The sequence below is a fragment of the Wyeomyia smithii genome, chromosome 3 (assembly GCF_029784165.1).
Source record: "Wyeomyia smithii strain HCP4-BCI-WySm-NY-G18 chromosome 3, ASM2978416v1, whole genome shotgun sequence".
NCBI classification, from domain to species: Eukaryota; Metazoa; Arthropoda; class Insecta; order Diptera; family Culicidae; genus Wyeomyia; species Wyeomyia smithii.
Window position 1 is genome coordinate 94216530 of NC_073696.1, and position 21005 is coordinate 94237534.

The 21005-nt window shown below is 37.4% G+C and overlaps 1 protein-coding gene across 4 annotated transcripts; it reads right to left on the reverse strand.

Annotated features, from left to right (window-relative positions):
* Positions 1-9408: 9408 nt before the first annotated feature.
* LOC129729692 (myb-like protein AA) lies at positions 9409-19999 on the reverse strand. Of its 4 annotated transcripts, none has more exons than XM_055688450.1 (3): positions 19528-19999; positions 12346-12456; positions 9409-12253 (listed from the first exon to the last, which is right to left on the reverse strand). In XM_055688450.1, exons 2-3 carry the CDS (start codon positions 12437-12439, stop codon positions 10539-10541), a joined length of 1809 nt encoding a protein of 602 aa, XP_055544425.1. In that variant the 5' UTR covers positions 12440-12456; positions 19528-19999; the 3' UTR covers positions 9409-10538. The 4 variants fall into 4 exon arrangements, with proteins under 4 accessions (XP_055544425.1, XP_055544427.1, XP_055544426.1 ...); XM_055688452.1 differs by lacking the exon at positions 19528-19999 and adding an exon at positions 18894-19456; XM_055688451.1 differs by lacking the exon at positions 19528-19999 and adding an exon at positions 18298-18813.
* Between the last annotated feature and the right edge of the window lie 1006 nt (positions 20000-21005).

The following is a 21005-nucleotide window of genomic DNA, read 5'->3' on the forward strand; positions in this document are numbered from 1 at the left end:
TGAATTATATTGATTTACAAAAAATCGGCAAAAAAAGTTTCGCCCTTTTCAGAAGACAGTCTAGACTAATTTTGGGAAAAGTAAGTATTCAGAGATGCTTAATTAGGTGATGTCTTCATACCCAAAAAGTTTCAACCAATTCGGAGAGGGTGCTGCCAATCCTTGAGACATTTGGGATGAAATCCGTCTTAACATGAATCGGAATTTATAAATCTTTCACGTGGTTAACAGCAATTTGTAAACCCATCTCTGAGAACAAAGAATGGTACTGGCGAATCTAACACACTTTAAATCTGATAGTATATAACATTCGGCTCATTGGACTTTATTTAAAATTTTGTTTCTCATTGGTAATTAATTTATTCTCCTAGACAAACCAAACCGATTTTTTAATCAAAGACTTTCAAGAGTGTATATTTTTGCAATATTATCAATTTATTAATTTAAAAAGGTTTATCAATTAATAAATGAAAAAAAGTCACGTTTTTGGTACACAGATTTCGTATTTAACAATACGTTTGCAGATAAATCTGGCTCATTTATTTTTTTTTATGTACGGACCACAAAACATTGATCTTTTGTGATATTGTCCGGTTTCTATTGCATTTCGCTCTTCTATCATTAGCAACATTACTATTGAGAGTAGGTGGCCTCTACTATGATCCGTGCTTATGTGTATGCTTCTACTTTTTCTTTTTCTTCAACAAACTATATCGCCAATGTTATCGCGAATCGTTATTCCCTGGAGAGGGACAAGTCCCTCTGATCAGTTTGAAACAGGGACTTGTTTTCGTTGAAAGGGAGGTGCCAAGTTATTGTACAATGCAATGTGAAGGAAAGGGTTCATGAGAAACCTGAGGGTAAACCCATGCTTAAGTTTCAAACCCACGATGACCTGCTGCCCTATTCCAATTTGTTATCATCGTCTTTATAAAATTTTTGCTTTTTTTCTGTTTTTTTTCAAGCTGTTATGTTCTGCTTCAAGTATTTCCAAAAATATTGTTTGAAACAATTCGAACGGTTTTATATTATTCAACATGCTGTGCCTATTTCAATTATTTTTAAATTTTTCGTCTAATTAAATGTCTATCGGTTCATCAAAACCCATTTTCAAACAGTTTTGACGTGGGACTACGTCTTTCTTCACTATACTAAGGTACCTTCTGTGAAAACTGGATTGAACATGTAACGTTTTTGGTTGGCGGAATGGAAGATTTTAGACGCTAATAGCGCTCAAACAACTGTTCCGATTTCAATAGTTAATATACCGTTGAAAAGCTAAAATATACAAGATTTGAATAACATGATATTTTTAGTTGCCATTTTCTTATTACTCCGTGAAAATTGCGGAAAAGTTTGAAGGTGGAATATCCACATACATTTTTCATACGATTGGTATATTTCACTAACGCAGACTTCAAAAACATAGACGAAATGATTTTACGCCTTCATTCATTGGCTAGCAATGCCAGCCAATTGGCATCGCATTCATCACCCAACGTAAGCGACGAAGAAAGAAAGCAGAGATGCTTTCACGTGATTGGTTCTTGCCCCAATCACCAAGGTATAGTGTGTCGTATATCAAGCGTATGTGCCTGAGTAGCGTGTGGGTGTGTGTGTATGGGTATGTGTATGTGTATGTGTGTGTATGTGTATGTGTTTGTATGTGTGTGTGGATGTGTGTGTGTGGATGTGTGTGGATGTGTATGTGTATGTGAATGTGTGTGTATGTGTGTATGTGTGAATAGCGTGTATGTGTGTGTATGTGTATGTGTGTGTATGTGTATGTGTATGTGTGTATGTGTATGTGTGTATGTGTATGTGTGTGTATGAGTATGTGTGTGTATGTGTGTGTATGGGTATGTGTGTGTATGAGTATGTGTGTGTGTGTGTGTTTGTGTGTGTATTACGTGTATGTGTGTATAACATGTGTGTACAAAAATGCATTTATCCGAGGTAAATATATTTATGACAGAACACTTGTATAGGCAACAAGTTAATTATTTTTACTATTAGTACTTCAATTGGTATTTTTATAATAGTGACCATAATTTTATGCTTGTTACTTTCAGCACTGAGCTTTTTTTGTGTTTATTTTTAACATGGGACTGACCAAAATTCATATTTTTCTAATCAATTTAGCCACAAACAGTTTTTTTGCGATTTTTTGAGAGCATGTGAAGAAGTTTTTGAAGTTTAGGCAAAAAGTGATGAGAAACTACATGGGACTGTTATACATTTATGGGCAGTTCATGTGGGTATTGGTATTTGTATGCTATGACAGGTATATGTGTTTTTTTGTGAAATGCTCATGAATTATTTTGTATGGTATTTGTACGTTTGGTGTGTGTTATATACTATGGTTATGGCAGAATTAAATCTTTACACCCACCAGAGTCCCACGGCAAGCCTACGTTTGTGCACTCAAGCACATACCCTTTAACTTTTTTCTCTGTATATAGGTTTCAAGGTGCAATAAACATGAGCATCACTATAATAAATTTTTAAATTCGGAAGCGTGCAGAAAGTCTCAATTTACCTTAAGGTGGTCAAGTCTCATTTGGTGGGATATAAAAGCGTGTATGACACTGTTTTTTTTACTTCTTCTTTAAAATGAATACTGGTATGTGCCCTAGAAAATCCCTATGGCTATGGGTGAAATTAATATCGTATATTTCATGTAATAAATCCGTGATTTCTTTAAGCATCTTTGAGATAAATCGTATGAAATTGATCACCCATGAAATCCATGCATTCTATTCAAAATGTGCTTGAGTTCGATTTGTGCATAATGATTTTTTAACTAAAAATATCAATCACAGCTAATTGAAAACGAAAATAATGATATTTCAGTTTAAAATTTATTCACTGTGACTCCCAAGATTAAATTTTTCAATTTTGCTCTTATTCGATCATCGTTTCACCGCTATCAATCCGGTTTGTTACACAAGACCAAAAGAAAGCTCTGGAATTGAAATTTCTATTATATTCTGGAAAGACGATACGTTTTACATTAATGGTACGGTACAACCATCGTTCAAAATCTTATTTTTGGCTTTTATCAAACTTCAATCTTAACGCAATTTATCCCAAATTCAACTTTCTTTATATATATTTAATAAATTCGTTGGAACAAATTTGATGAAGTTTTGAAAAAATTACACGAATACTATAAAAATACATAACAATACCCATTCATGCAAGGGCTAACTTTGACAGGTACGCGAATTTCGCTAAGTTGTAATTGTGAACACATGGACGTTTTCTAGTGTTATTTCTAGTGTCCTACTGCTACATAGGCATTCCCCCTTGAACTTCACTCTAAACATAACCTGCATGCATAATGGTCCAGAAACCAAATGTAGGGGGTAATTTGGGTCTAGAGCTCTATAGCAATATTTTAGAGAAAAATTTTCTTCTATAAAGTTGTTACATATGATAAAGCGCTTATGAGCAGGACCGCGCGAAATGACCTATGGTCGAATATCGACCATTTTTGATTTGAATGAAACTTTGCACACGTATTTGGCTTAGCAAACTGAGCATTTTTCACAGGTGGAGAGATTTTTTACACCCATGAGCTACATTCTAAAAGGGCGTATGCCTTTTGTCATAGGTTTGCATTGTAGCCCAGAAACCGTTGGTTGTATAGAAAAACTGTCTGAGAATGAGTTGTAGGGAATTAAAAATGCATCATAAAAAAATATACACTGTACAAATAAAATTTATTTTGACCAAAAAATTAAAAATAAACATTAAATTTCAATTAAAAAAAAAGAGTTGAATTTTTTTTTTATTTTTTTTAAAGAAACTTGACATTAATTGGCAACTTTAAAAAAAAAGTCCAGGATGAAGAAATAAAACATAATTTTTTTATGGTTGAATAATTTTTTTATAAAAATTCTAATTTCAATAGTTTTCAAAATATTTGTATTCTGATGATTTTTAAAGATGCAAAGAATCATTTTGAATCAAAAAGCTCTTGATAGTAAACATTCTGAAGGCGTCGGTTTTCGAGTTATTTTAAATTTAAGCTCGAAAAATTATTAATATTTAGGAAAATACACGTTTTTCCTAATTTGTCCATGGTTCTCCAGCAAAAACCATACGTTCATTGGAATGCTTGATCAAAAATATACAATTCATTCTTTGACAACAAAACGATTGGGTAAATAACTCAAGCGCTAAAGCCTAGCCTACCTACACGTTCCCCCTTGCCGAATGTTTTATAAAAAAATATGTTTGTCGTGCAACACTACCTACTTGTTTACTATTAATAACTGTTTGTAAAGTACGCAACCAATAACTACTGGGTTACCTATAATATCTGTTTTCGTATATAAATACGATTGCGCTTCTCCAGAAATGTTAGTAACAGTTTGCATTTTGTGAAGATGAATAAAGTGAAAATGGAATACACCAAGCCCAAATGCTGTAAACCCTTTCCTGATCATCGGTGCTCATCAAGCTTACGCAAATTAAACGAAAACGTTATTGCAAAATTAAAAATATTGCACAGTCAAGCTCATTTTAATACGTCTTTATCAATTTGTGATTCGTGTAGTTATTGGAATGATAGTCAAGCCACCATTCATCCCTTCGTTGTTTACTATTCAGAATCTGGAACACTTAAGAATATCAGCTTCATCATAATATCGGAAGTACTCCATCATGATACTGTTGCGGTTCAGGTGTTCATTGCCAAATTAATGAGTTTTTTGAAAACAACAATAGAGTTGAAAAAAGCGATATTAATGTCTGATGGAGCTGCCTCACAATAAAAAAATAGAAAAAACTTTGCAAGTCTTTGCAAGTTCAAAACAAATTATAACGTCGATGCAGAGTGGCATTTTTTGCGACTTCTCATGTTAAAGGCCCATGCGATGCAATTGGTGGCATATTAAAACGAATGGCAGGAAACGCAAGTTTCGCTAAAGAACATGAACATACCATTACAAGCGCAAAAGAATTGTATGATTGGTCTAATTAGAAAAGTAATAAAAATTCATCAAAAATGTCATTTAGTTGGGTATTAGGGTGGGGAATCGTTATATGGAAAAAACGAAACTTGATAGCAGAAAGCCAGAACCAAGTTTTTTTTGTTCTATTTGGGGCCCCAAACAATCCTAAATCTATCGGAAGCCGATTGGTTTTGTCTCCGCTTGGCGCATTGCATTTTAAATTTATATGGAGATTTGTATGGAAGAAACAACTTTTATGCATTTTCCATTCTAAAGAGCTCAAACTGGCTCAAACCATAGGCTTCTTAACTTCAAATGGTAGGTTTTTTGATGCCTAACAACATGGCCGAAGACACTTAAGAGCTAAAGTGTCCCAAAAAAATACTAGAGCTATTCAAAGTTGAGTATGTCGAAATTTTTGTTGCAAATCATTTTTTCTGCCAACACTGCCAGTGTACCGGCGTCAGTCAGATTTTCATCAGAAGTAATCTCTGAAACACGTTGTAGATTCTTTCTACGCCTAGAATATTGACCCAAATTCGTTTGCTTGATCCAGCTGAGTGTGCAAACTCGTAACGACAGGTTACTTCTGATGGGAATTCTACTGACGCCGGTACATTGGTAATGTTGGCAGAAAACAAGATTTTCTGCATTTAAATCGACATACTCAACTTTGAACAGCTATAGCTCTTCTTAGGGACATCCTAGCTCTTCAGTGTCCTCTGCAAAGTTGTTAGGCATCTAAAATGCTATACTTTAACATAATGTAGTGCTTTATTAGAGCTTTGTTGAGCTCTCTAGAAAGGTAAATGCAAAAAAGTAGGTTTTCCCATATAAATTTCCATGCAAATTTGAAATGCAATGAACCAAAAAATCTTGGTTCTGGAAAATCGATTACTTTTCCCCACCCTAAGAATATGAACAACAGAATGGAGCAATATTTTCAAAAAATCTCTAATAATAGCTGCCACACAAAAGTATTACTCTTTTGTTCCGATTTCAGAAAATAAGATACAAACGAACCTGTTTTCAAAAGATGACGAATCATTTACTTATGATGAATATAAAATATAAGGTGAAACTCGTTCTGTAAAGTATCTATGTCATAAAAAATATATTCCTAAGATAATAAAACTCGAAAATAAATATTTGATTCTTATATATATTTATATCACTTAGAACATTTAACTCTTTTCTTGAGAACCGTTCGCCCAATCGTTTTGTTGTCAAAGAATGAATTGTATTTTTTTGATCAAGCATTCCAATGAACGTATGGTTTTTGCTGGAGAACCATGGACAAATTAAGAAAAGCGTGTATTTTCCTAAATAATTATAATTTTTCAAGCTTAAATTAGAAATAACTCAAAAACCAATGCCTTCAGAATGTTTACTACCAAGAGCTTTTTGATTCAAAATGATTCTCTGCATCTTTTAAAATCAACAGAACACAAATATTTTAAAAAATGTTTGAATTAGAATTTTCATAAAAAATAATTCTACCATAAAAAAATTAATTTTCATTTCTCCATCCTGGACTTTTTTTTAAAAGTTGCGTATTAACGTCAAGTTTCTTAAAAAAAAATTAAAAAAAATTCATTTTTTTTTTAAATTGAAAATTAATGTTTATTTTTATTTTTTTTTGGTCAAAAAAAATTTTTTTGCACAGTATATTTTTTTTATGATGCATTTTTAATTCGCTACAACTCATTCTCAGACAGTTTTTCCATACAACCAACGGTTTCTGGGCTACAATGCTTCGAATAAAACCTATGCCAAAAGGCATACGCCCTTTTAGAATGTAGCTCATGGGTGTAAAAAATCTCTCAACCTGTGAAAAATGCTCAGTTTGCTAAGCCAAATACGTGTGCAAAGTTTCATTCAAATCAAAAATGGTCGATTAAATTTTCGCGTATTTCCAGGCGATTTGAAATGATTTTGCTCGAAAAATGAAACGTTTTACATTAATGGTACCGTACAACCATCGTTCAAAATCTTATTTTTGGCTTTCATCAAACTTTAATCTTAACGCAATTCATCTCAATTTCAGCTTTCTTTATATATATTTAATAAATTCGTTAGAACAAATTTGATGAAGTTTTGAAAAAGTTACACGAATGCCATAAAAATACATAACAATACCCGTTCATGCAAGGGCTAACTTTGACAGGTACGCGAATTTCGCTAAGTTGTATTTGTGGACACATGGACTTTTTCTAGTGTTGATATATCAGTACTTTTCATCACAAATTTGTCGGTAAACAATTTGTTAGTTAATTCACCAAAAATTGGTTTAAAAATTTGCCTTATACTTTTAACTCGAGCAGGAATGAAGTGTCCTACTGCTACATACGGCATTCCCCCTTGAACTTCACTCAAAACATAGCCTCATTGCACAATGGTTCAGAAACCAAATTTAGGGGGAAATTTGGATCTAGAGCACTATAGCAATGTTTTAGATAAAAATTTTCTTCTACAAAGTTGTTACATATGATAAAGCGCTCATACAAAAATTATCAAAAATTAGAGTGACCAAAATTTTCGATTAAGTTAAGTATCTAACTTTTTTATCTTTGAAAATAGAAGAAAAAAATTCTCTACAATGTTATAGCTCCGTTAATTTCTAGTAACTTTGTAAAAAAGTTTATCTCTATCTTTGAAAACAACCGATTTAAATTGAAAAAACACATTTTGCGCTCTAACTTTTTAATTTTAATTTCTTTCTTGAAACTGTTTTTGAATGACTTTTAGGGATTTTCAAGAGAAACAATTTGCAATGCTGACATCGTGAATATCTCAATTCTACCAAAAGTTATCGATGTTTTTCATCGAAAAACATGCTATTTTCTTTGGTTCGTCATTCTTTTTGGGGCAAACATAGAAAAGTATCTTTTGGTTTCAATTAAATGGCACATTCGACTCTATAAATGGAGAAATGTTTTAAGAATATGTTATTTTTTAAAGTTGAGTATATTCAATTTAAAATCATGACAAAAATTTCAATATGTTCATATATTATGCATATAAAAGCAGACAGGATTCCTTTTTAAGAATTTTTACCTAAAACTAGTAGTAATTACCTTTAATTTGACCCAAAAAGATCGAAAATCGATCATTTGGTTCAAAAGTTATGAATTTTTGAAATTAAAATACATCGAATTCAGCCGTTTTTTATGGTCACCCTATTCCGGAATTGGTGACGCAAAGTTCTTCAATTAAGCTCAAAATTGCAGGGATGGATTTATGTTGAAAATAATCGAACCCGTTTTTTTTCGTTGGATCGTGAGGGGGACTGGCTCCGAAATAGAGTGACCATAAAAAAGGCTGTATTCGTTTTATTTTATTTTCAAAAACTTTCGAACCAGTTGATCAATGTTCGATCTTTTTAGATCAAATTAAAAGTAATTACTTCTAGTTTAAAGAAAAAATAGCGAAAACATAAACCGGTGTGCTTTCATATGAATAATATATGAAAATATTGAAATTTTTGTCTAGTTCTTAAATCGAATTTACTCAAATTTAAAAAATAACATATTCTTATAAATTTCTCCATTTGTAGAGTCAAATATCAAAAAATAACACCACCCCGAAATTTTCAGGGAAGCTTCGAAATTTCGTCAAAAATACTACTATTTTTTTCAGATTTTTCAGTGCCCCAGAACATAGATTTTCAACATATTGTTTTGAATAGTTAGTATTGAAAAAATATTTTTCTCCTCAAAAAAAAATTATTTTCGTGATCTACAACTTAAAATGCATCTGCTGTGAAAATTTCATCAAATTCGATGCAATATTTTTGAAGCTATGACTATTTAAAAACAGTTTTGACATAAATTTCAAACGACAATAACAACATTTTAACTTACTCAAATTCAATATAAATTGGAAAATCAACTTCCCGAGTGAAACTCTTGAAGTTTTAAATACTTTTTTGAAAAAATTAGACATCGCGATTTTTAGTCATCCGTTTCACGAATTCTGACCCAGAAGAAAATTTTCTTCGAAAATGTTGCTATAAAGATTTAGACCCAAATTTCCCCCTAACTTTTGTTTCTGGACCATTGCGCATTGGATAATAAAAATTAAAAAAGCAAAACTAGGCCGTAAAACTAAATAAATAAAACATGCCAACTTACCTGATGAACAACAACAGTGGGTATGTATACTACAACAATACAGTCGAATTCTTCAGCGACATTCTTAATGGTCCGTCCTGTTAAACGTTACTTACTTTACATGCGACATTTCTCTAAAACGATTCCTTAAGATGCGGCTGTAAAGGGATTCGACTGCATATTGAAAACGAAGTTAAACTATCTTTTATTCAGCAGAAAAATGAAACACTTTAGATACATACCAACCCAGATGAAAAAAAGGTAAACGAATTGTCGATTTTTTCTTCAAACTCTGAAATGGCCTTTGGAGGAATAAAACTACGAAAACCCAGCGGTGACTTTTTTTAAAAATATATATATTTAAATACATAAATTTGATACAAATTATACACTTGATGTTCTCATATCTTCACTTAATTACAATTTAAAATGACAATTTTAAAACTACCGAATAATAGCTACTGCATAGTGAGTAGTACAGAATTAGTTATTTTGTAAGTAGTGTTTTTAAGATCAGTTCTGAAAGTCGGCTAAACTTTGTGGAAAGTAAATTTACTCGATTAATCAATTTGATGTTTATGCTTCATACAAAGGTAAAAAAAACTCGCTAATAACTGCGCCGTCGATCTCGTAGGATTTGGGGCCTTCCGCAGTGCGGAGCCCTGCACTATCACCTAGTTTTATATCCCGGTGATGGCGTCAAAGATATAACAGTACGAGTGGAAATTTCACAAATTTCTTCTGTTATCACTTACAAGCTACATAACTGTGGTACTTATAGGACGATAAATAAATTAAAATCCACCTTCCGTTCGAGTTCACGCTTCGTTTTTAAAGCAGTGACCTCAAATGAAGGTTGCATTCCTCAAACTGATATAGCAAACAAAAAAATATATCACATTTCCGAAACTCGGTGCCAGCCAGTTTGATAAAGCTGGTATATACAAAACCTCTCCAGCAGCTGCTTGAAGTTTGCTTCTGTTCGCCTGTGGCATTCTGTGCTACACAATCTTCCCTGAAGATAAAGGCTGCTTGGCTTTTCTTTGTGTGGTTGCTTCAAGCAGCTCCGTTAGGAAAAAAAAACTAGGCTATCGAACATGGACTATTATTCCTTGCGCACTCTGTTCCCTTCTCCCATACAGCTGCCTTATCAGTTCACTTTACCATTATCGGTCAGTTCAACTTTCGCTTAAGCAGATCATGCTTATCTAACAAAAATAACAACTGACGAAAATGCTATCTTTCTGCTTAATAAGTAGTAATAAATATTCTCTTCTTGCTTATATAAAAAAACACATTCCACCATATCTTACTGCTGAAAGGCGTGCCTATTTTTGCTTCTGCTTTCTTTTCCCGTTTACACAGTTCCACTTTTCGCACCTTCGCGGTTGTTCCTTCTTCATCACAATTGTGAGCTACGGACCACACCGAACTAAATCTCCCGATTCCAGGCGTTCCGCTTCCGTCATTGAGCCGCGGCTGTGACACCAAATCCGCTGCCAGTAGTGTTGGAAATCATCATGTTCTTGATAGTGGCCACTTCCGACTCCAGCCGGGCCAATTTCGACTGGAGATGGATGTTTTCCTCAGCCTTCTTGCTGATGACGACGGAAGCCGGAATCGAGGTTATCTTGCCGCCGATCATGTTACCCGCTGGGCCGGCAATGGCCACGTTCGACGCGATCGGAGACACCGAAATGGACGGAGGTGATGACGGAAGGGGAACCATCATTTTCTGTTCCGCCTTGGTTGGCCATTCCGTGGAGATGCCAGAGTCGCGCTCATCGGAGGAACCATCGCCATCGTCCCAGGGCGAGGAGGCTCGCAGCTGGGGCTCTTGCTTGATGTTTTGCAGGGCCAGGAGGGCGGTGGCTGCGTCCTTGTCGCCTAGGTGTGATTTGTGCCTCAGCTTGACCGGTAGGCTGTTGTTGTGATCGTGAATTTGTTCGCGCTCGTGCTCATCGTCACCGGAACTACTGTGACTGCTGTTCGAGCCCGTTCCGTTGGACGTTTCGTACGGGGACGGAGCACGACGGCTGAGGTTTAGGACGTTGGCGGTAAGCAGGGCGTTGATCTCTCGCGGTGGCGACGGGTAGAGATTGTTGGCATAGCTGACCGGATAGTTCGGAATAGAGTAGGGACCGGCGTACGGATGGTGCGAGATGTGCGGTCCGCTGATGTGCGAGTTTGTCGAGCCGAAGGTAGGAACCGGCAGGGCAGGAACGTCGTCGCGATCGTGTTCACGTTCACGATCACGGTCTCGGTCGCGCTGATCGACCAACGATTCATTGCGATGTTCATCACGCTCCAGCAGGTCGACTCTGGCAAGGGGACTCCGGATGGCGGAGTCGCGCTGTTTACTATCACACCGGCTGCTACCGCTGCCGTTGGTCAGTGGCTCGTACTCACGGTAGATGGCGGCAGGCGAGTGGTGGTGACTGTAGTGTGAGTTTGTGTGCTGGATTGTGATCTGCTGCAGCTGGGAGGCGATCGATTGTGGCGGCGGGGGAGATTCGATGTTTGGATTGGGGTGAATGACTGCGGCTTGCTGTGATTGTTGCTGGGGTGGCTGGGACTGGGTCGGGTGCTGTTGCTGCTGTTGTTGCTGCTGCTGCTGCTGCTGCTGTTGTAAAACTTGCTGAGGTGCGTGAGGCTGATGATGATGCTGTGGTACCTGTACCGGCACGGGTTGTGGTGTTAATGAAGGCTGCGGTACCGGAGTCCTTGCCAGTGGGAATACTATCGGTGCGGTGCTGTTGATTTTCACACGCTTTGTCGAACTCAGCACCTGTTCGTTGGTCGGCAGGGTTGCCATGATCTGGTCAACGCTTACCAAATTCTCTCCGCAAATATTGTATTTGTTTTTGATTGCATCCAGCTGGGCCTTCAGCACGTGGTTCTCCTTGGTCAGTTCGACGACACGCTGCTCCAGAACCATATCGTTGAAGCGACGCTTCTCGCGAGATCGCTTGGCCGCCTCGTTGTTGCGGCGTCTACGGTCCCAATAGCTGTCGTCTTTTTTATTGTCTGGGATGAACTCGCGTTGCTTGCGCTGGGAGAAAAGCTCCTTGCGCTGTAGATGCGACGCCAGATCATACCCGTTGCCATTGTAGTCTGAGCCCGGGCTGACGGGGCTTCCGCGTCCGGTAGAGTCGCTACCCATTAGCAAGGCACTGTGTGCTATAGTGGAAGGAAAAGAGAAAAGAGAAATAAATATCGGTCATTAGTCAAAGAGTTCTGAATGCTGTCAGAAGGTTGCGATTCGAACTAACCGGGCATGTTGGAGTTGTTGTGATTCTGACCGGGTATTTCACCGTTGATTGGCGAACCGTTCTGTTGTCGTGTTACAAATTCCGCAACCATCATAGTTCGTCTTAGTACATCTGCAGGGTGGAGAAAAGAGAGCAAAAAAAATACGAAATAGTTGATTAGTGAAAACGTGTGCTGCCTCAAGTGCACCGTTAGGTGCGATGGCTGGTTGGAAACTTTATTGAGGGTCATTCAAAAAAAAATGGCAAAGACAGGAGCAGGCAGTGGCTGTAATCAATAGAGAGGCACGGTGCACGTGAAACCGGCATGTGACAACGTGCATCGCCCTAATGGCACTATGGCGTATGCATAAATATTTGAGTAAAGTGCGGAACGTGGCGGCTATTGATTTTTATCGTGGCCTCGCGCGTCGGTTGGCCGGCCGCTGGGTGTCCTCTTCGTTGCCTTCGTCGCGGACGGTTCCCCGAACGAAACGTGATCGTGATGCAGTTGTTGTTGTTGTTATTGCTACGGCTGTTGTCGTCTTTGTTGGTTGGCACCGTTGGGAGCGCGATGTGTGTGATGGTATTTCGTTTTCACACACGGGGCACCACAACAAAACAAAACGTGGACCAACAAGCGCAAATGAGCGAACAGGACGGACGATGTTCTGAGCCGCGATGCAAATCGTTTGTTTGTGTGTGTATGCGAAATTGTTGATCATTTCTTGGTGATGAGGTGTTTACGGGCTGGATGACATGAATCATATTGGCCGTCGCGGTTGTTCCATTTTTTTTTATTCCAGTTAATTTTATGCTGACTGGCTGGATGATCAAAGGGGACGATATGGAGGCGGAAATTAGGTGACTGAGAGTTTTGTGAGGAAGTCTGGTTTTGTTTGTTTGGAAGAATAGCGTTTTTGTCGCGTCAATAACTTTTAAGGAATATTACAAGTGTGTCAACCTTGTCATTAAACTAAATGTTTTTATTTCAGCTACTTCACTATAATCCTTTAAAATATTAATCTTGGATTGTTTTTTAAATTATTTTTTAGTAAACTGTAAACATGCCTTCTGTCACATTTTTTTTAAGCTCATGTATATTTTTCCTCCTGAATTCCCTCAAACCTTCCAGCAAATAAATTAAAAGTTAATAATATTTTAAGAGAGCTCAATCAAAAACAAATAGTATATCGTCGAGTAACCAAAAATTGCAAACAATAAAATCCAATTAAAATAGATTAAGAAGACAGTTGAAATAATTATTGCTTGGACGAACGCCCTCACAAAAACTTAGTAAATTTTATTAAAATTAATATAAAAAAAATAATTTGGATATTGTATGCTACTACTTCTTTCAATTCGCACACATTCAGATTTGATACCGTACATGAATTGTGCGTAACACATGGCAAAATGATTTGGCCCCTTGCTGCTTGCTTGCTAACCATTTAGGTGAAAATTATAACAAAAAGTAGCGGTAAAATTAAATGAGAATTGTTTACGACGACCCATGTGCTGGCGATATTGTTAATGGAAACTGTATAAAAATCTTCCCTTTTCTTGTAAAATCGCATTTATAATTCATACCAAAACTGTGAGAAAAGTGTACTATGTAGAAAATATGTAATTTTTTGTTGAAATGTTTTGACTGATCTTAAAAAAAAAAGACGTTATACGCCTAATTTGTATGTCATTCAAAATCAACTTTTGTAAAATTAAAACAATGTTTGTAAATGAATAAAGCAAAACTTTTCTTCTGAAGAATAATTTCACGGAAAGCCAACACAAACATATTATCAAAACTATGGAACATATTTCTACTAATACAAAGATCCTATTTTCGTCTCATTAAAATGACGTTCGCAGAGAATACATGAACAGAAAATGAAATTCCCATGAAATCATAGAATCGATCGACAATGAAAATCTTGTCAGATTGGCGGAATTTTTCGCTATTTTACTAAATAAACCATCTTTCAAAACGCTCTCACATTCGTCTCATCAATGAAATCACTGCTCCAATTTTCGTACCATCAATGATTTTTTATTGAATTTTCAAATGGTAATGCAAAAATGTTTAAGGCTTGAGTACCTAGATGAGTAATTTCCTCAACTTTAAGTTAAACCCGTCATGGTCGTGTCTAAGTGGTATGGACATTTCGTATGGAACGACCCATATTTTTTTGAAAAGTTATACTAGGGTAATCGCTCCATTATTTATCTCAACAGCTGGGTGCACCTATATTTATCTCATTTCTCTTATTTGTCCAATTTACTGTCAAATTTCTACAAATATTGAAAGTTAATCTATTTGCTTCTCGATTTTGTCAAGTGGTTGGAAGTTTTACGTTGAAGATATGGTAAAATTTGACGATAAATTGATTAAAAAGGCGCGATGAGGTGAATATAGGAGCGATTACCCTATATTGATGAAAACAAGTCGCGTTTAAAAAGAACGAAAAAGCAACCTCAATACAACGGATTTTTTAATAGTAACTATACAAAAATCCTCTTTAGGATCTAAAATCGCATATCTTATTCGGACAAAAAAGTCATCTTATTCTGTGTAAAAAGTCATCAGTAATAATTGATGAAAACAATAAGAGATTCTTTTCGAAACCACTTTTACGAATAACTATATCAGACTTTTCATCAAAATTTCGCAAATTATTTGGGAGGTTGTGGATCCAATTTTCGTCCTACTTAGGACATGCTGCTTCATTAGTGTCTGTGGTGGTCTCATTGATAGGAGAAATTGAAATTTTTTTAATGGACACACTCTAAAATTGACTTGCACTTTGATCAAAACCATTTGATTCAATAAAAAATATAATCAACCTCCATATTTTCTTAAAATATTTCCAGGGCCTTTTTCTTCTATTTACGTCGCACAATGGGGCCAAATGGAAAAACGAACATAGAAATTATTTTTCCAAGCCCAATGCTATCAATATCTTCTAGAAAGTTGTTTCGTTTGCTGCTGTCCATCATATGCTTCAATGGAAATGATTTCAACTTTTATCGTATAGAGGGCGCCACACCTAACTTTTGAACGTGACTTGCTAGACGAATAATTGTTTCTGCAAAGTTGTGTATAATTTTAATACAAAACTGTTTGATGAATACCTCAAGCCTCTATGAATTGAGATTTCCGAGACATTTTCTAAAAAGGGTTTTCAAAGCAATTTTGCATTCATATATTCAACTCTAATGCATAAAACAGGCTGTTTAAAATTTAGGATAACGCGGTAAAACAAGATGAACGATTTCTGGTGATGAACTAGTTATTTAATACAGTATCCATGAATAAAAACTAAAAAAACAATAATTTATAAAGACTTATTTTTATTGAGTTGTAACTCGAAAATGCGCAAACGAATCCAAGCGTCCATAAAACCATCCGGTAGAGTATCTTTCTGACTAACAGAAAAACACAAAACTACAGCGGGTTATTTGTTCGAACGCAGAAAATTTAATTCACTCGAATTTTAGAGAATTTAGATATGTGTTATATTGAAAAGAATTGTGTTTTCATGGGACCACCAAATATTCATGGTAATTTGTGGTTGTCGACAAAACCGAAAAAAAGGTCCCCTGAAGTTCGAAACAGCTGCCCTAGAAAGATTATAGTTTTTGAGCCATTCTTGTGAATTTTGGTGCCCCTAACCATTACCAAAACGCCTCGACTTACTTGAGAGTGTCGCATAGTAATTGCTCGCCGGGTACATCGCTTAAGTTTCTGAAATGCTGGTGGCTGGGGTCACCAAAATTCATAGGAATAGCTAAAACCTATAATCTTTCATTAATTTCTACTTTGAGCCTGTGTGAACCAGTGTTATCTTCTTCGTCATATAGCGCAGATACAGCAAGTGAAAATTTCGATTGATGCTTTGACAATATGATTGGAAAATACGATTCATGTATGGCCATGTACCACTATTTGGTTGTAAAAAATGCAATCTGAAATATTTTCATTGTTTTTTTTATATGGCGGGAATAGGTGAAAAAAATAGAAACAAAGGTTTGGATGATATTAATTTTAAAGTATTTGTTCCTATATTCATCCCATTAAACGGACGTTCGCGAAGAGTATACGAATTGTACATCAAATTTCCACGAAATCATCGAAGATACAAACAAAATGCCCTTACCTGCTCTAGATCAACCGACAATCGAAATCTAGTTGACTTGGCAAAATTTATCCGATATTTTGTATTAATAACCATATTTCAAAACGCTCCCAAATTCGTTTCACCACTGAAATCACTGCTCCAATTTACGTGCTATCAATGAGTTATCACTAAACTTTTGAGTTTTAGTGCCAGAACATTTAAGTAGATTTTAACTAAACTTTTTAATTGAATGTTCAAGATTCCTACTTTGAAAGGAACCAAAAGTAGACTAAAAAGAAATCATTTCTTGGATTGGTAAACTGATTGATTCAGAAACTGTGATTTTTTTTCTCATTTAAGTTTGAGTGTCACTGTTCCATAAGATGAGGTTGTGGACTAAGATGACAATAGATTCAAATTGAATTAAAATATTAAGCTACGCTTTGAAATATCTTAAGAAGAGCTATAATAATTATATTCAACTCTGCGTCTTTCATACATAATTGTATTAGAAATATCGAGAAAAATTATTCGATTTCCAGCAAAATAAAATCTTGGCTTTCTCCAATTTCGAAAACATTTGGATCTGTTTTTTAATTTTCAAACTATGACTTGGTTTCTTGATTACCTCCTTCAAAAAATTTTTTCTTGCGAAAAATTCATTGTTATTGAAAAGTTTCATTAGAGCCAAAAATAGTCCCATCCACTCTATTCCGCGTTAAAACGCTTATTTTTGAAAACAGAATGTCTTTTTTATATTTATTTTACATCATATACGTAACAGAAGCTCACGTTGAAAAAAAAATTAGGTAATATTTGGACGGGTTCATTAACCTTTAGGAAACTGATAGTTATAATATATTTTGAATTAACTGTCAGCTGATCAGTAAGAGATAAACAATGAAAAATCAAAATAGTTTTTAATCTCACAATAGTTTTGTTTTCCAATGTTATATTCTATACTAACATATTATGTATTTTTAATGCTAACTCCTATTTTATTGTTGATAAAAAAACTAGTTACGTGTTAATAACCAAGTTTAAAATGATTTGAAGTAAAAATTCTACTTGAATTTCTATTCAAAATATTGGTTAGGATAAGTGTCAACACGAAAAAAAAGTGTTAGTTCAAAACTCCATCTTAATGAAAGGTTCGTAACCAGAGAAATCGAACTAAAAATAAAATCCCACATTTTTCCACGGTCATTCCTATTAGATCATCACCGCGTTGAAGGCGAATCATTTCCGTAGGCAATGCCCTGTGAAGGTCAAGAAACATCGACTGTTTATTCAGCGGAATAAGCCCCTTCGTTGCGTGGCGTAGTTAAAATGCTTGATTACAACGGTGCAGCACGAATTAAAAATTCTCACCCAACATCGGGCTAATCTGTGAACTCGTGTCGCTGTTTGGATTAAAGGACGATTCACGAGGCGGAGTTTTTTTCATTTGCGTATCACATTACACGTGTAGTAAATTGCCCATCATTCAGCGAACTTTCTTTGTTGCTGTTGTTGTTGCTATCGATCGCCTAAACTACGCTTCTCTACACAACGAACATATTCTCACATGTTCACTTATTTACGAATCCGCTCTAACAAGCTCAAGGCTTTGTGTTTGCGAAACTATTTCATCATCCTTGTCAATGCGCACATTCTGCCACCGGTACACGTACCTACCGAACCCCGTTTGCGGTATTATTCATCTGCACCTGCTCGCAATCCTGTCCTCACATCAGCGTTCATACACGTAAAGACGACACATACACAGCCATTCATACACTGTCCTGTCCTGTCGCGGTTCTCTTGTAGGTGACAAAGTGAATTTTATCAGAAACTGTCGCGATCAAAAAAGCAACGGTACCCGTGATCTAACACGAACACACTCCGGTTCTGGCGAATCGTCAATAACAGCAATTAGCCGGAATTATTCATTAGGTGGATCACTGGCTGGTTGTCCGAAATAAATAAGAGGAAAAAAATAACGTTCAACCGTCCTTCACTCTGCGGTGTACAGTTTCGACGCAAAACACAAAACCGTCTGCTCTTCGCTCGCGCTCGCTCTGCGCCATTTAGAACCCTATTCAAGCACGGCTTGTCGCGGCTAACGACGACGACGACAACAACAACAAAAAACGTGCACCACGAGGACGGTGCCGCGTGCCCTCGTCGTTCTGTTACGTCACCGCCCGTCATCATCATTCCCGCCTCATCATCGTCATCGTCTTTATCATGATCGGCGCAATTTCGCTGTTATTCTGTTATTGCCCGGCCCGTAGTCAAGAGAGCACGCGGCAAAACACGCGTAAGCACCGCGACCCTCGCTCTCCACTCGGCGCACCTGCTCCGGTTTTCCGTGACGGTGGCATTTCAGGAACGTCCTACTTTCGCTTATCTTCCTCGACTTAGGTATCTAATCACACTTCTGTGCTCCGCAAAAAGTTAGGTAACAACGCATACCTCATCAGGTTTCCCCATATACAGTCTTCACACGAAACACGCGGCATTGCACATCCCGGGAGCCCAGAACTAAATGCGGAATAGATTTACACTGAAAATGACGTCTCAGAAAATTCGGTGAAATAAACACTGAGTCACACTGATTCTAATGCTGACTAATTGAACTGTTTGCATCATTTAAAGTCTCACACCTAGAAGTTCATCATCATCAACATCATCATCATCACCAAGAGCAAGGTCATGGATTTAGCATTCTAGAAACTGCAAGAATCACTAGCGTCTGTGGCACAGTTTGCCTGCCCGCAAATTGATGTCAACGATCGACAACCGACGACGATTGTGTCGCAAATCGAGGTCCTGGAGCGGCGCGCTATTTGCGCACCGCCGGAGATGAGAGGTCAAAGAATCCTCAATGGTAACTGCATGCACCACAATTTAACTGCCTTTGTTGTCTGGCTGTCCGCCGGTTCAAAGAACTCTCCAAAAATATACACACATATACAGGCAGACGGAACAACACACTTCGCATATGCCTGCTTCTGCCACTGCCAGTGCCGCTGCCGCCGCTGGACGAGGACGACGAGGAGTAAAGAACCGAAAAAAAGAGGTTGAAAACAACAAGAACAACACTCACTGTTTAACAGTCTGTCTGGACGGGATTTTCTGGGAGGACAAAGGCCTCCGAAGGAAAGTCTGCTGCTGCTGCTGCTGCTTCTTCTGCTGCTACACTTTACTTGTACTGTTTGATGTTGTAATCCTTTTTTGTGTCGATTGCCCTTTTATATTTTTCTTCAACAAGTTCAAAACTTGAAAATTCACCACTGTTTTTCTGCGTGCTTTTTGTTTCAATCACCCACAACTAAAAATCTTCACGTCGTTTTAACTGTTACTTCTAGGTCTTTTATGACCCTTACTCTGCCCAAAGTAAAACAAACAATCCAAATAAACTGTTTTCTGCACGAAATGTTGGGCTGCAAAACGCGCGCACTTGTCTTGACCGAGATTTTTTGTTCAAAACGTTCAGACGTTCGGGAGCGGAACTCTAGCGATTCGCGTGTTCTCTCGAAGCGAGTGTATGTAAGACTGGCTCGAAGCGCTCCCAGGAAGGTATTATGAAGTGTCGAACTCGCGCCGTTGTTATTCCCCCCAGCTTCGGCGTTTGTGTGTTGGTGCGCGCGGCAGCAAACGAGAGCGCAGCCATACAGCGTAATACACAGCGCGGAGGTCCGCTTGCCTCTTCCGCGCTGCCTTCCGAGGAGAGTGTAGTAATACTTCCCTGCCAGCCAGTCAGCCAGCCAGTCAGGCAGTCAACCCAACCAGCCATGTATTGGACTCTCTTGTGGTCTCGTTCGCTCCCCCCTCGGTCGTCCTTTACCCACTGCCGCCCTGCTGCAGTACACGCACGCCGCTGTGACCCACAACGGCCGTGGAAATTGACGCAACAGAGAATTTAGACCTACACAATATAACGCTTACGATTACGGACGAACGAACGAACGAAAGGATGGATACTGCATTTTGCTTTACCTCCCGCATTCTGTACTCTCACTTTAGTTGGCGCTTTCCACCCACGGAGTACTCCTTTCGAATCACCCGCTCCTCTCGTCTGCGTAAAACTACTATGTGTGTGCTGAAAATTCCCTTCGCACTTCTTCCCCGCATCCACAGCATTGTCATGGTTTTCCCTTTTTTGCACTGTGGCACATAGGCATAGTCACACGTAGTGGGTGGCAAAGGTGGTGCGCGGTAGAGGTGCTGATGCTGATATTGTTGTATGAAACCGAAAACCGACTATGCTGCGAGGAAGCGAGCCGGGAAAAGTGCAATCTCTCCCATCCCAATCTGTCTGGGAAAATCATTCCGTCGTCGCTTCCGCCGGCGGGAGGACGTTACCGGAATTGCGTCGCACTTATTGTGATGCGTTGTGGGTACATTGTCGGGAACAGCCGACGTGTGCGGAGCACATAGAATTTTCCGAACTGTATGGTAGAATATGACACTGGAAAAAATGATTATGCATAATATCATCATTTTTATTAATTAAAAGTTGTCAATGCTGTGAGTTATATGCGTCCGTTTTATTACTTTCAATCACATTACAACGTAAACCTC